The sequence below is a fragment of the Polyodon spathula genome, chromosome 5 (assembly GCF_017654505.1).
Source record: "Polyodon spathula isolate WHYD16114869_AA chromosome 5, ASM1765450v1, whole genome shotgun sequence".
Taxonomy (NCBI): domain Eukaryota; kingdom Metazoa; phylum Chordata; class Actinopteri; order Acipenseriformes; family Polyodontidae; genus Polyodon; species Polyodon spathula.
Genome location: NC_054538.1, coordinates 31,798,716 through 31,813,124, shown reverse-complemented (window position 1 = coordinate 31,813,124; position 14,409 = coordinate 31,798,716). Strand labels below are relative to the sequence as shown.

The 14,409-nt window shown below is 36.0% G+C and overlaps 1 protein-coding gene across 4 annotated transcripts in view; it reads right to left on the bottom strand.

Moving 5' to 3' along the window:
- The window catches only part of LOC121315846 (estrogen receptor-like), a 49,289-nt gene that overhangs the window by 6,631 nt on the left and 28,249 nt on the right, over positions 1-14,409 (bottom strand). For all 4 annotated transcript variants that reach the window (XM_041250338.1, XM_041250340.1, XM_041250339.1 and 1 more), the window contains 3 exons: positions 10,989-11,315; positions 2,153-2,291; positions 2-135 (listed from right to left, as the gene is read on the bottom strand). In XM_041250338.1, coding sequence (XP_041106272.1) covers positions 2-135; positions 2,153-2,291; positions 10,989-11,315 — 600 coding nt within the window. The remainder of the gene's footprint in view (position 1; positions 136-2,152; positions 2,292-10,988; positions 11,316-14,409) is intronic.

The following is a 14,409-nucleotide window of genomic DNA, read 5'->3' as shown; positions in this document are numbered from 1 at the left end:
CCAGAGTTTAACAGGATGATAGCCTTGAGACACACATACTCTTCATGTTTAAGTCTCAGAGTACAAAAACGAGATGCGGTTGCAAGGAGCATGTCGAATATCTCCACCAGTCCCTCAACACAGCTCCCTTCATTCCTATGGAAAAGAGGGGGGAAAACATATTATTATATTCTACTTAAAATAGCACCCTTAAAATTCTAAAGAGAAGGTTGGCAAACAACACCACATGTGTGTCACTACTTCTTCCCTACACTTGGCTGACTGTAGCCTTTTCTAAGCCCCTGCCTTGCACATCGCTGCAAGGGAGAGGATCAGAAAGACTCACTTTCTGCAGAAATAACTGGGATTTTACTGGGAAATAAGGGCTTTCTATCAGGGGTGACCGTTCCACCCCCTGTTGATTATTTTTTCATTTACAGCGTTACATGGGTACCAATGGAAAAACTTCAATTAATAGATGAACTCAATAAGAAGGTCACATACAAGCCCAATTCTATTTTCCAGAATGATTTTAAGGGATTTTAGAAATTTTATTCTTAACTACATCATATAAGTTTCAATTTAGGGCTACTTTTCACCACTACTGTATGCCTGTTTCAGGCTGAAGGTAAAAATGATGTCATATACATTCAGGTAGCCAATCAGATCACTAAGTCATGAAAATAGAAGGGCCTATTTCAAAAAATATCACATCATTATCACAACCAATCACAAGTCAAAACTCCTGCATAAGTAAGTCATCATGACCTGCTACAGATTCTAATACTCGTAAGAACGAAATCCGACAAAGACAGCTAAGGGATGTCCATACCAAGTGTAATCACAAATGGATGATTAATTCACTAAATATATCAAGAAACTTATTTCATTACCTCCCAAACAACAGTAATAAAATATATAAAGGAAAAATGGGAACCAGAAAATGAGTATCTAAATAGATTTAAAAAAAGGCAAAAATTCCAAATGAATGGGAGAAAACACTCCTGGGAGCAAACGTAGCCTTTTAGTTTGCAGAGAAAACTATTTTAATGAAATCTTACAGGGTACCTGACATAGTTTGAAAAAGGTTGTGTACCATATTTCTTATAATCAATAAATCTAATTAATTCATTGGTCAAATTACACCTTAGTTAGAAAACATTAAAAACAAACACATTACTGTAAACCTTAAACATTAAAAAGGGAAAACATTATACCATATCAAATAATTACTTGAAATACTTGTCCTTGACTAAGGATCTACATTCTTCTTGTATTTACTGCATCTTGTAAAGTGCTTTGTGATGGTGTTCCACTATGAAAGGCGCTATATAAAATAAAGATTGATTGATTGATTGATTGATTGGTCTCTCCCAGTCTTTATTATCTAGTTAATTCTCCCTTCCCTATAAAGGCTCTCTACCATCAGCTACTCCTCATTCAGAAGCCAGATCTTCTCTCCCCACATCATTCTAAATAATATTTGTAACACTGCTTTACATAAGAAAAAAACTGAATTAGATTTTATGTCCAGGCGACTCCAGTGTGCCAGACCGTTGTATGTTAAAGGGTTAAATGTTTCATCATTTTCTTGGAGAAAGCAGATGCACACCTCCCCTGTTTTGACATAATACAAGGAGCAATAAACACACTGTTTAACTGAGTAAAGTGTAGAAGTGTTGTCAGAAACTGATTTATTTGACAAAAAAGCTGTCTGGCAATGGCAGATTGGATAGGTTCAGTTACTATAGCTATTCAGTGTATCTGAAAAGTAAATGGGTAGTGTTTAGGGTGAACTGCATGTTTGAGGCAGCTTAACCATTAAAAAGGTTTGAATACTGTACATTCAAGAAGGGGATTATATATCCCACGACACAACAGTATAATAACAGTTATATATATATATCTATTATATAATATATATATAGATATATATATATATATATTATATTCAGTAAAAACTGAAAAACCCCCCAAACCCACTCATACCAACAGGGCTAGCACTCTAAATGTAATCCTACTTGGTTATATGTTCTCAACAGATCTTGGTACCAATCTCTGAACATCCTATCTGCTTTGTTTTCATCTCTGTTTGCTATGCCTGGTTTTCTTTTCATTTATTAGAGATGTTTTGTCAGATAATTTTAACTGTATATGAGCAATATTTACCAACCTGTCAATGGACAGATCTGGGGCAAAAAGTAACTTCCCAGGGGATTCCACAGAGCGCCAGATAAGACCAATTATTAAGACCTCTAACCAAGAGCATTCCAGCAGCTGCACCTGATCATGGAGCGTCAAATCCACAAACCCTGAAAAACAAACAATATGCACAGAAGAAAATATAACTATGGAAATGTATGTATTGTGCAATCATTTCACATCAGAAGAAACACACTAAGAAAATCTACAAATGACAGGAGGCCATTCAGCCCACTCGGCCAATCAATGATTGTCCGGTTCCTAGTAGCTGATTGAGCCGGTACAATCTCTCTCAATAAATCAGGTCAGGCCTTCTTATGCTACATGTGCTTAGAGACTGTTTCTAAGCAGGAAAACTGTGATTCAAGTGAATCATAAGTTAAACAGTATGCTCTTAGTTATTGTTTTGGAATTAATTTGGTCTCCATTGTGGCAAAATGTAAAAATGTACAAAACATATTTGCCCATGGATGGAGTTTCTGGGGGGAAAAAAATACCCCTGTGGGTACCCAGCCAAGATTAACAACTTCCCATGAGCAAGATTTTTTTTGAAAATCACCAAGAGATTTTAATAAAAGAGAAGACATCAAGTATATTTCATGATGCATTAGGAGACAGTGATCAATCATTGCATGAGAATTTGAGCTCATCATGAATAAGTGTTTATCTCTTATAAATGTAAAACGTATTTCATACATAATAAAATTACCTCTGGGAAGTAAATTTGCTATTTTCAAAAGATAAGGATGGCACTGCCTACAGTGTAGATCTAATCAACCATTTCCAGGAAAACTGCAAAGCATGAAGCACTAAACCAAACAATAGTTACCAGGCTAAATGATGACTCAAAAACACAGTACCATAACTAGAAGTAATTTGTCCTTCTGTAGTATTTTCGATTATACTATTTAGTATTTCTTCTGTTAAAATATTAGTACACAGCTCCTAACCAGTAGTGGCATAAAAAGAAAATCAGATAAGCCTCTGCTCCAGCACAAACATAAACAAATAGAGGCTTCATAAACAATAAAAAAGAGCCCTTATACATTAATGGCCAACCTGCTGGATGGCATGGGCATAATGCAGAGAATTTACAACCTAACTGGAATATAGGGGTGAATTCACATTTACTAATTAGCAAAACATAGGGCTAAATTCTCAAAGCTATTCAAAATAAAGAACTCTACAATTTAATTCAAGGGATCTGATTTATTATTAGCCCATGTTGTTAATTTCTGGTTTTGTAATTTTAACTTTTGTGTTATTACTTAAAAAAATAATAATAATAAGATATGCATGGCAATGATGAAAAAGCCTTTGTTGTTTTCTCCATTGTTCTGAGTTAGCTATTACTATAGAAAAAAAAGGTTGAACATTTGCCAATGTATAAAATATTAAACTGAAGGGTGCTAAATGTCCTTAAAATTGAAAATAGTGTTTCAAGGCCACTATAAAAAGTCCTTGTCTTTAAATCACAGTGCAATTAGCCTGCAGCTTACAACTATACAAGGCTGTCTGTAGCAAACTTAAAGGTCTTGACTGTTTTAGGTAGGTCTGCCTTTTCCAGCATCAGTTAAATTGTAATACTGAGTAGCAATATGAATGCAATCTCTTTGAAATACACTCTGCTCTTTAACAGTAGTTTCAATGCTATGTAGCATTTTTTCTGTGTTTGTAACAGGATGTGCTTGAATTATTTTCATTCTGGACTGTGGGCTTTCAGCACAAGCTGAGTGATCTAGCTATACATTATCTGACAGATCTGAATTTATTTATGCTGTGGTATTTAAATTATTTTCTCAGCCTGCTGGAATAGAAATTCTTTGGCAATTATTGTAGCTACTATAACCTCCTATACTCCCATCCTATAGCAGTATGCCAAACAAGTGGCATGTGGGAGCAAGCTTTATAATCAATATTTTGAGATGTATTTCTGTTTAAATATATCATTATCTCTGGCTCGTGGGGATATTTAAACAGAAAAACAACTCATAAAATCCCAAAACATTGACTTTCTATTACTAAGCCCAATCCCTTTCATGCGATTTTTTTCAACTCCTCTGCATAAATTATCCCGGGACTAGGGTAAAATTATGTGTATTTTCTTCCACTGAAAGGTCACAATAATTAATTTGTGCTTAACACCAACATCTTGTTTTTCTGGACAGATCTGTTCCACCTCAGCACTACAGAGTAAGTGGCTCTGTATTACAATTCCAACACTGTTTTTTTATAGTTCAGTAGTCTCCAGCTAAGAGAACACTTTCCTTGCTTCCCTAGGGTTGTTCTCATAGCTGGAGACTACTATACTATAGAAACAGCATTGGAATTGTAAAACACAGCTGTGTGCTCTGTAGCGCTGAGGTGGAACAGATCTGTGCAGAAAAACAAGCTGTTGGTAGTAAGCAGGAATTAATTATTGTGACCTTTCAGTGGAAGAGAAAAGAACCGTGAAAAGGAGCCGGGTCTCTTTTTAGAGTAATGTGATTCACACAGCACCCTTACTATACCAAATTACTGTAAAAAAATAAATAAATAAATAAAAAGCAACACATGTTTAAAACCCACGCTTGTCAACACACTGACTGTATTATGAAGAACGGTAACCAGAAATTATAAAAACTTAACAAGAGCACCATTCCGTTATACGTAAAATTTATTAGTGTACAGTCATATATATATATATATATATATAATATCTAATATCTATATCATCTATATATATATATATATATATATATAATATATACTATGAACTACTTTTCTTTCTTAACTTTTTTGGTGGAAATCAAGTTAAGATATTCTGCTTTCTTATCAATCAGTGCAGTCAGATTATTAAATTAATTATTAAATTAAATTAAATTAATCATTTCATACAAAGAGTTGTCTTTCCTTTACCCAGTCCCTTATTTTACAAAGCATTCAAACAATGATGACACAAAAATAAGATCTGTCCCTGTTTTTTGTAAATATTTATTATTTGCTATTACAATTAAATAAACCAAAAAAAGCAGTGATTTTGCAGAGATGGAGTCTCATGACCTGGTCTCGGTCTCGAGGTTGATCTCGAGATCACATTTTAAGGTGTTGGTCTTGGTCTCGGTCTCGGGGCGTCTGGTCTCGTTAGCAGGCAGTACGCAGATTGATCTCATTCAATCATAAACATTCTCAAGATTATTTTATTTCCTCGATTATCATATACCCCTTTGTATCCTTCAAATTGCACTCACTTTTATATAGTGACAGCTATTAAATACAAAATATTGTAGCCATTATACTTGAGTCTAGAGAGCAGCATTCAAAATTACTACATTTAACGCATTCAAAATTACTACATTTAACGCATCAGACTTCGTTCTCAGCCTCTCCCATGAAGCAAACTTTCCTCTTGCCACCAAATAAATTTCATGTAATATATTAATTACTTTAACAAAATTGTATCACATTTACATATTTACATTATATATGTGTGTGTGTGTGTGTGTGTGTGTGTGGCATGTTTGGAACATAATTTTAAGATTGTAGCCAAAACAATTAATTGTAATAAAATGTTAATTGTGAAGGTCATTAATGTTAAATCCCCAAATGGTTTTACTGACATGAGAATGATCAGTAAATACAGCACCACATTTGTTAAGATAATTCCATATTCATTTTTTGTTTTCTAGGCACCTAAAGTGAAGCATCTATTCTTGCTGAGTACGGTAAGTTCCCGAAGCTAAGTGCAGCTTCCGTTTCTAGCTCACAGCCATCTGTGCAGTAAATGTTTTTATACACCTTTTCAGGGTGTGTATTCTTAAGTGAATTGATTGGAACTGGAAAAAGTCAATAAAACAAATTTTTCAGTTGTTACATTTGTTGTGTTTATTTTGTTTATTAAAAGAAAAATAGCTTTCAGAAAAGAAATAGTTATTATCATTGTTGTTGTTCTTCTAGCAAAAATTAATTTTAAGGTTGGTCACAACAAAAATGTATTGGTCTCGGACTTGGTCTCATTACGTTTGGTCTTGGTACGTTTGGTCTCGGTCTCGGTACGTTTGGTCTTGACTACATCACTGTGATTTTGTAAGAAGGTTAAAGCTTGGTTATCATTAACTGTGCAAGTTTTAATAGTCAGGTCTAACCGTGAGAACAACTGCCTCATGATGGGTTGCTGCAAGGTATATTGCTAGGAAATGGCTGCTCGTGCGAACTGTCGTTAGTAAATTAAATTTGTGCAACACTTTTACTGCAGTGAAATTGAGAAGAGAATGTTTGAGTTAGCAACAGCAAAGATTTTAAAATTGATACATCTGTGACACATGTAGGTGGAAAGGGTGTCGGAGAGTCAAACACACCAGCTGCTTCAAAGCCTAGTGAGGGCAGTGGAATAAATACACAAAAGATTTGCAGTGAAGACAGCACCGTTAAAAATGCTGGGAACTTTCATATTAGACCAGAATGGGAAACTGTTTTGCCTCATGTTGTTTAAATGTTCAACACCATCATGAAATTCGTCATTCTGACTAGAGAACGAAGTTTCCAGTGGGATCTTCCAGAAGTGTTCGACAGCTTGCAATATTGAAGACAGGCCAAGCTTCACAGCTGTGCATGTTTAGAAGTGCTGTGGCAGAAAGTGGTGTGGTGACTTTGTCAAGTTATCGCATTGATTCATTGGTACAAAAAACGGAAAACCATTTTCAGTTAGCGTTACTGTAATCAGGGAGTGTTTTATTGAATCTTCAGGTATTTTATTTGAGGAATTTAAAATCAGAGAGGAGATTCTGTGACGTATATGAAGCCTGTAGCTTAGCACACAGTTTGCCTCCTGAGTCAACAATATTGCAGAGAATTTGGCAGGTCAGCTTTTTTGCCTCATCAGCAATAGTGAGACAATTAGCATTGCTCTCTGTAAGGATTTGTCAAGTGGTCATAGATGTAATTGCAGGTAAGCAGACGGACAACAGAAGTTAAGGTTGCATTCTTGTTTTGTTTTTCTTTTTTAAGTTACATGAACCAGAACGAGAACATCACTAACTCAAAACAAATAACTTCAAATAAAATAAATACAGCTATTTATAATTAATAGTGCAGGATAAATAATTGTCTTTAAATAGAAACCAGAATGGAAGCCTGGTCAGGGCGCTAACACAGTACCCTCACCTCTCAATACTTCTTTACCATACTATCTTTTCCCTTACAACTACCTCCCTTTTATACCTTGGCTCAGGTAACTCCTCCCCTTGGCACAAACCAGGAATTAAACCTGTAAACTAACCCACGACTCCAGATCTTCCTGAACACATCCACCTGCACACAGAGAAATTAGAGCCTGCGCTTCCTCAGCATCCCATGGCTGTACTTTTCTCTTGTCACACTCTCTGCCCATCATGTTGTTTGTTGTCTGTCTGGAGTGTACGGACTGATGCAACTTAATGACAAAAATTCTTAACCCCACCCCTGGCTCAGCTTGGTTCCGGCCAGATTCAGATGTCTTGTGAGGCTGGAATTTCACAGTTTGGTTCTTGCTCAGCGTGACAAATAGCTAGTGTAGAACCACCCGTACCCGGACCGTACCGAGCCCGCACGGGTCGGAAGTGCCAGTGGAGAAAGGTTATTAATGTCGGGTTCCATCAGGCTCAGTTTGGGTAGCAAGGCTCTACTTTGTAGTTAAGTTTTTATGTTAAAACATTATTTGCTTATTTAGGGTTTCTTTGCCACAAAATCCTAACCAGGGCTGTCAATATACATCGAAATGTTTATATAAAGAGTGTGTGTATGTAGATATGGTTTAAACATTTAAACGCTGACACTAAATATGTAAAAATGTACCAAAATGCACATCCCTAGTTTGCATAACCTGAAGCAATTTAGACCCAGAGATGGGAGTGAAAATGTTGTGGAATCCTGTGATAGTTTCTATATAAATATGGGATAGCCCAAAGATGCAGTAGAGTCATTCCTAACCTCCACTGCTGCTCTGTAGAAACTGTAGACTCCACATCAACATGGCTCCAAGTGGAGGGGTGAATATACTCAACTTACTATTGTTTACAAGCTAGTGTAATTCATTTAATTCATCTCGAACTAAAGTCTGCAAGGTGTGTTAATCTGTATTATTTGGAACCGGTGAACTTTGTCTAGACCCTGTTAAATATTCTAAATTCTGTCAATCATAAGTCATTTGAATTATGATTATACTTTATTAATACATTTAGGAGAATAAATATTGCAGGAGTAAGACGTAATTAATAAACATAGTCAATTAAACCATAATTCCTTACATCTACATTGTGAATAAAGTTGGAAAATGTTTTCACTGCTCATGTTCTAAGCGTGACCTTTCCAAAGATACCAAGTGAGCATACATCAAGAGAACATTAAAAGCACTCAGCAGGGAAACGACACAAATACATCAGCTACAAAAACTACGGCTGGATTCTCAAAGTTATTTGCTGTAAATTGTCAGCAGTGCAATTAAGGTAAAAACACTATTTATGTTTCTATAGCAAATAATAAGCAGCTTTAGATGACTCACAAGCCCTAAATGAAATGTCTGACTTTTTTTATTCTGGGCTGGTAACTTTATTGGGTTGTTTTTGCTATCTGAAAAAACAAACAAACAAAAAAAAACATGCTAATGACTCTGAGAATCTGACCCTACACTTATAAATAATAATAATAATAATCTGATCTGATCAGTGGGCATTAGATTAGAGTAAAATGTTTATTATTTTATTCCACACTATTTTTTCTTTTCAGTGTCTATTTTTCCTTTTAGCTTCTTGGTGGCTTTTAGATCATTGCTTAGAAGTATAAAGTACATCTGACAGTAATGATAAATGTCAGAAATATTCATTGTCCCCGGAACTCTCTCTGTGTATCTACTTACTGGTTTAAAAGTGTTGGTCATCAACCTAGTTTGCCGATAGAAAAAAACATCAGTTTAACCTTTTGCCTCGTTCAGATTAAAGTAGCAGTAATTCAGCCAATCTGCAAGTACATAAATATTAAAAAGTGCACAGACTGAAACACAGTGTCCTGCTCCCTCTGTTCTCATTAACTGCTCCAATGATTCTTTACCGTCATAGCCTGGACTCTGAGTTTAATTCAAAATACATAATTAAATTGCTCATATCCACAGTGTTAACAATTGTTAGTCTGTGAACATTTTAATACTGGCGGAGGAGGGCCAGAGAGACGATAGCAGGTTCAGCTAGCCCAGGTGTGCCAATATAGAACATTAGAGACAGCTCAGTTGGGGCTTAAAGCTATTGTCAGTGTGTGCTTAGCGGAGAACCACAGTGTGCTTAACCTACCCAGTCAACACCACAATTTGTTCTCTAGAGATACTCTTATCAACAGTCACAATGACTATGAGCTTATGTGAGTGCTTCATTTCTTTTAAGACATTTTTTAGACTATAAGACCAGGCCTATGCATGAAGCTAAAACCCTATAGAATTTCAGTGGGATTTTGGATGTTTTTTGTGTAAATGCATGTCATGCAACTGGCAGAAATAATACATAAAAAGTCAGATTGACTTGTTTCTGACCAGACCTCAGCATACTCAGCCTTAAAACGTACCTCACAAGCCTTGCAAACCACTTAAGAGTGACCATAAGTTATTATCAGTTTTCTATAAATGGGAAAGTATTTGAACATTTGGACCTGCAAAAAAAAAAAAAAGTCTCCATATTGTCCCTTGCGCAGTATTCCCAATATGCTATTCAAATTTGCTGCGAAAAACAGAGTCACTGTTTTGGTGGAGCTATATGTTGGTAAATGAAGATGCCTGCATGGTGATCATTTTACTGTCATTTTCTATTCTTCTTGGTTTGGAATAATAAATTAAAAGGCAGAAATAATAAGAACACTGAGTTGCCTATTTTGTCAGTTCACAACTCATTAGTGCCAACTATTTTTTTTTCCTTCAAAGGTTTGTAAACCATAAAATGAGAACACAATGCTAAGTCAAATGTAGGGTTAGTAGTCAAGCAAGGCTAGTGTAGCATTTTTGAAATGTCTAAAACAAGGCAGCTATTGCATTGCAAAAGTAAATCATTAGCAGGCACAGCCATTAGCAAGCCTCTTAAATTACTATATGCCCCACCGCTACAGTCCAGTGTGTACAGATCAGATGTCACTGAAATCACGTCCGAACTCAAATAATACATTTATTCCCAGTGCATTTAAATTGGTGTGATAGAGCCCAAAGAGCAGAGGGGATTTTAATTCATAATGGTACAGCAGCCTCATGTTTTGATTAAATCTAGACAGAGATCAACTGTGCATATTAACCTAGCAAGATAAATAAGGCTTATGTTTCATGTTTTACCTGTTTAATATATTATTATGTGTGGCAATGATATAAAAAAGTAAAAAAATAATAATAGAAAAAAATCACACTCAGAACCTACATTTATCTGTGCAGTCAGTTTAGTATATTCCAGCTATGAGGGTTGAGAATACAAACTGATATATTGCTTGAAAGGAACTTACAATCTAATGTCAGTAAAACTTAGAGAACGGCTGTGCTGCTGAGTGGTTAAGTCTTTAATAGCATAATGGGTATTAAGGAAAGCAAGCCATACCAACTGTATCAACCATAAACCTACGCTTAGCAAAATCAATAGCCAGCCAGTAGCATCTAGATGAGTCAAATTCAGTGATTTCAAGTCAAACTAGCAAAAACAATGACATTTTCAGGTTAATGTAAAATAATGTAATAAATGTATTCCATCAATCATGAGTAAAAAAGGAAAAAAAGGAAGAAATCGGCTCACACAAATGATAATGACAGATGCTAACAATTTACCTTCACTTACCTGGTATCTTTTTTGACCATGCTATCATGTGAACCAGTTCGTTGTCAGCCAGACTGGTGAGTAGACTCATCATGGAAACCTCAGTGAAGGGTTTGTTGTGGCTCTGTTTTGAGTACTGTGTTGACGGTTCCGCTTCTAACAAATGCAAGAGGATCTGATCAACCGATAGATCTAGTGTGCGGTTCTTCTTCCCACTGTTGACAGGTGTGGGCTTCAGGTCCAGGGTTAGCCTTCTGTCCACGTTGTCGACATGGCTCTTCTCAACCTGCTCACCTGCTTTGCACTTTACTTTCAGCATGTGTCGTCCCCTGTGGCCTTTACGCACTCCTGTAGAAAACACAGACCTATTAGTGATTTTATCAGTAGCGGTAGGAGTAGCAGCAATAACAGTTGTGGTAGTACTACATTATACCCTTTACTAATCCAGATATATTAATCATTGTTGTTGCAGCTTCTTCTCAGACTGACTGACTAATGTTCTCAATGCATGTTTATTAAAAATTTGCAGTATGACAAAGTAATGTATTAGCTGAGGGCTCAACCTATGCCCCTATCTTTTATAAGATATTCCTAGTCCAAGTACTATGCGGAAAGCAATCAGTCCATGCATTCTGTAAAACAAAAAATATCTGTGCATCAAAACTGGTTGAAATGTAGAAGCTACTCTACTGTACTCTGTCTGTATTAGCACATAGCTAATTCAAATATCTTGCATGAATGGTGAATAAATAATGTTGGAGCCCCTACTCTCTTTTTACTTTATAAGTCTAAGACTTACTAATAGGACACTGAGGTAACGAACTATGCAAAATGGTGTTATTCTATGCTCCATGTGTCTTCTCAGTGTGGGTACGTGGGTTCATAAAACCATCAGTCCCAATTTTGAGTCACATTTTGTTTTGCAACAATAGAGCACAATGAGGTACACAAGCTTACTAACACAATAACATGCTGGTATTTTCTGCTAAAATGTTATTATGAGAATATTCTGTTCTCCAATAGGCCTACAGTGGCTCTCAAAAGTATTCACCCCCGACTGGACTTTTACACGTTTTATTGTGTTACAACATGGAATCAGAATGGATTTAATTAGGAGTTTTTGCCACTGATCAACACAAAAAAGTTCATAATGTCAAAGTGAAAAATAAAATCTACAAATTGTTCTAAATTAATTACAAATATAAAACAGAAAATAATGGATTGCTTAAGTATTCACCCCCTTTGTTATGACACACCTAAATAAGCTCTGGTGTAACCAATTGTCTTTAGAAGTCACATAATTAGTTGAATAGAGTCCATCTATGTGCAATTAAGGTGTTTCACATAATATCAGGATAAATATACTTGTCTCTGGGAGGTCCATCAGTTGGTTAGTACATTTCCTAACAAAAACTACACTTTGAAGACGAAGGAACATTCAAAGCAAATCCAGAATAACGTTCTTCAAAAGCACCAATCAGGGGTAGGATATAAGAACATTTCCAAGGCATTAAATATTCCCTGGAGCACAGTAAAGTCCATTATTAAGAAATTGAGAGAATATGGCACAACTGTGAATCTGTCTAGAATAGGCCGTACCGCAATCCAATTGAGAATATGTGGAAAGAGTTGAAAATTGCTGTTCACCAAAGGTCCCCATCCAACTTGACAGAGCTTTAGCAATTTTGCAAAGAAGAATGGGTAAAAAATTGTAGTGTCCAGATGTGCAAAGCTGGTAGAGACTTAGCCAAATAGACTGATGGCTGTAATTGCTGCCAAAGGTGCCTCTACCAAATATTGACTCAAGGGGGTGAATACTTATGCAATCAATTATTTTCTGTTTTGTATTTGTAATTAATTTAGAACAATTTGTAGATTTTATTTTTCATTTTGACATTATGGACTTTTTTTGTGTTGATCAGTGGCAAAAACTCCTAATAAATCAATTTTGATTCCATGTTAAGAACATAAGAAAGTTTACAAATGAGAGGAGGCCATTTGGCCCATCTTGCTCGTTTGGTTGTTAGTAGCTTATGGATCCCAGAATCTCATCAAGCAGCTTCTTGAAGGATCCCAGGGTGTCAGCTTCAATAACATTACTGGGGAGTTGGTTCCAGACCCTCACAATTCTCTGTGTAAAAAAGTGCCTCCTATTTTCTGTTCTGAATGCCCCTTTGTCTAATCTCCATTTGTGACCCCTGGTCCTTGTTTCTTTTTTCAGGTCGAAAAAGTCCCTTGGGTAGACATTGTCAATACCTTTTAGAATTTTGAATGCTTGAATTAGATCATGGGGTAGTCTTCTTTGTTCAAGACTAAATAAATTCAATTCTTTTAGCCTGTCTGCATATGACATGCCTTTTAAACCCAGAATAATTCTGGTCGCTCTTCTTTGCACTCTTTCTAGAGCAGCAGTATCCTTTTTGTAGTGAGGTGACCAGAACTGAAAACAATATTCAAGATGAGGTCTTACTAATGCATTGTACAGTTTTAACATTACTTCCCTTGATTTAAATTCACTTTTCACAATATATCGAAGCATCTTGTTGGTCTTTTTTATAGCTTCCCCACATTGTCTAGATAAAGACATTTCTGAGTAAACAAAAACTCCTGTCTTTTTCATAGATTCCTTCTTCAATTTCAGTATCTCCCATATAATATTTATAATGCACATTTTTATTTCCTGCGTGCAGTACCTTACACTTTTCTCTATTAAAAGTCATTTGCCATGTGTCTGCCCAGTTCTGAATCTTATCTAGATCATTTTGAATTACCTTTGCTGCTGCAGCAGTGTTTGCCACTCCTCCTAGTTTTGTGTCGTCTGCAAATTTAACAAATTTGTTACTATACCAGAATCTAAATCATTAATGTAGATTAGGAATGGCAGAGGACCTAATACTGATTCCTGTGGTACTCCACTGGTTACCTCACTCCATTCTGAGGTTTCTCCTCTACTCAGTACTTTCTGTTTTCTACATGTTAACCACTCCCTAATCCATGTACACACATTTCCTTGAATCCCAACTGCATTCAGTTTGATGTTGTAGCACAATAAAATGTGGAAAAGTCCATGGGGGGGGGGGGGGTGAATACTTTTGAGAGCCACTGTATGTGGTCTTGACTTTATAAGGTATTGCTAATGTTTGGCCCCAAGCGATAAAGAGATGCGTCATAACTCACTTGATTTATACATATTAGGAATTAAAACTAGACATGACTGTGTTAAAATGCATAGCAACAAGAGTGATTTAATTCCCTAGATAATGCCATAGATTTGTATTGCTGTATAAATGCACTGAACCAAGAGATATTCTTTGAGTTCCTCAGACCATCTACATCTCCAGTTTCTGCCTGCAAGAGGTTCTCCCAGTTCAGGTAGATGTTGCACACCTATAATGTAAAAACTAGCTGACTAGTATATTCCACTCTAGAAGTATAATTTATA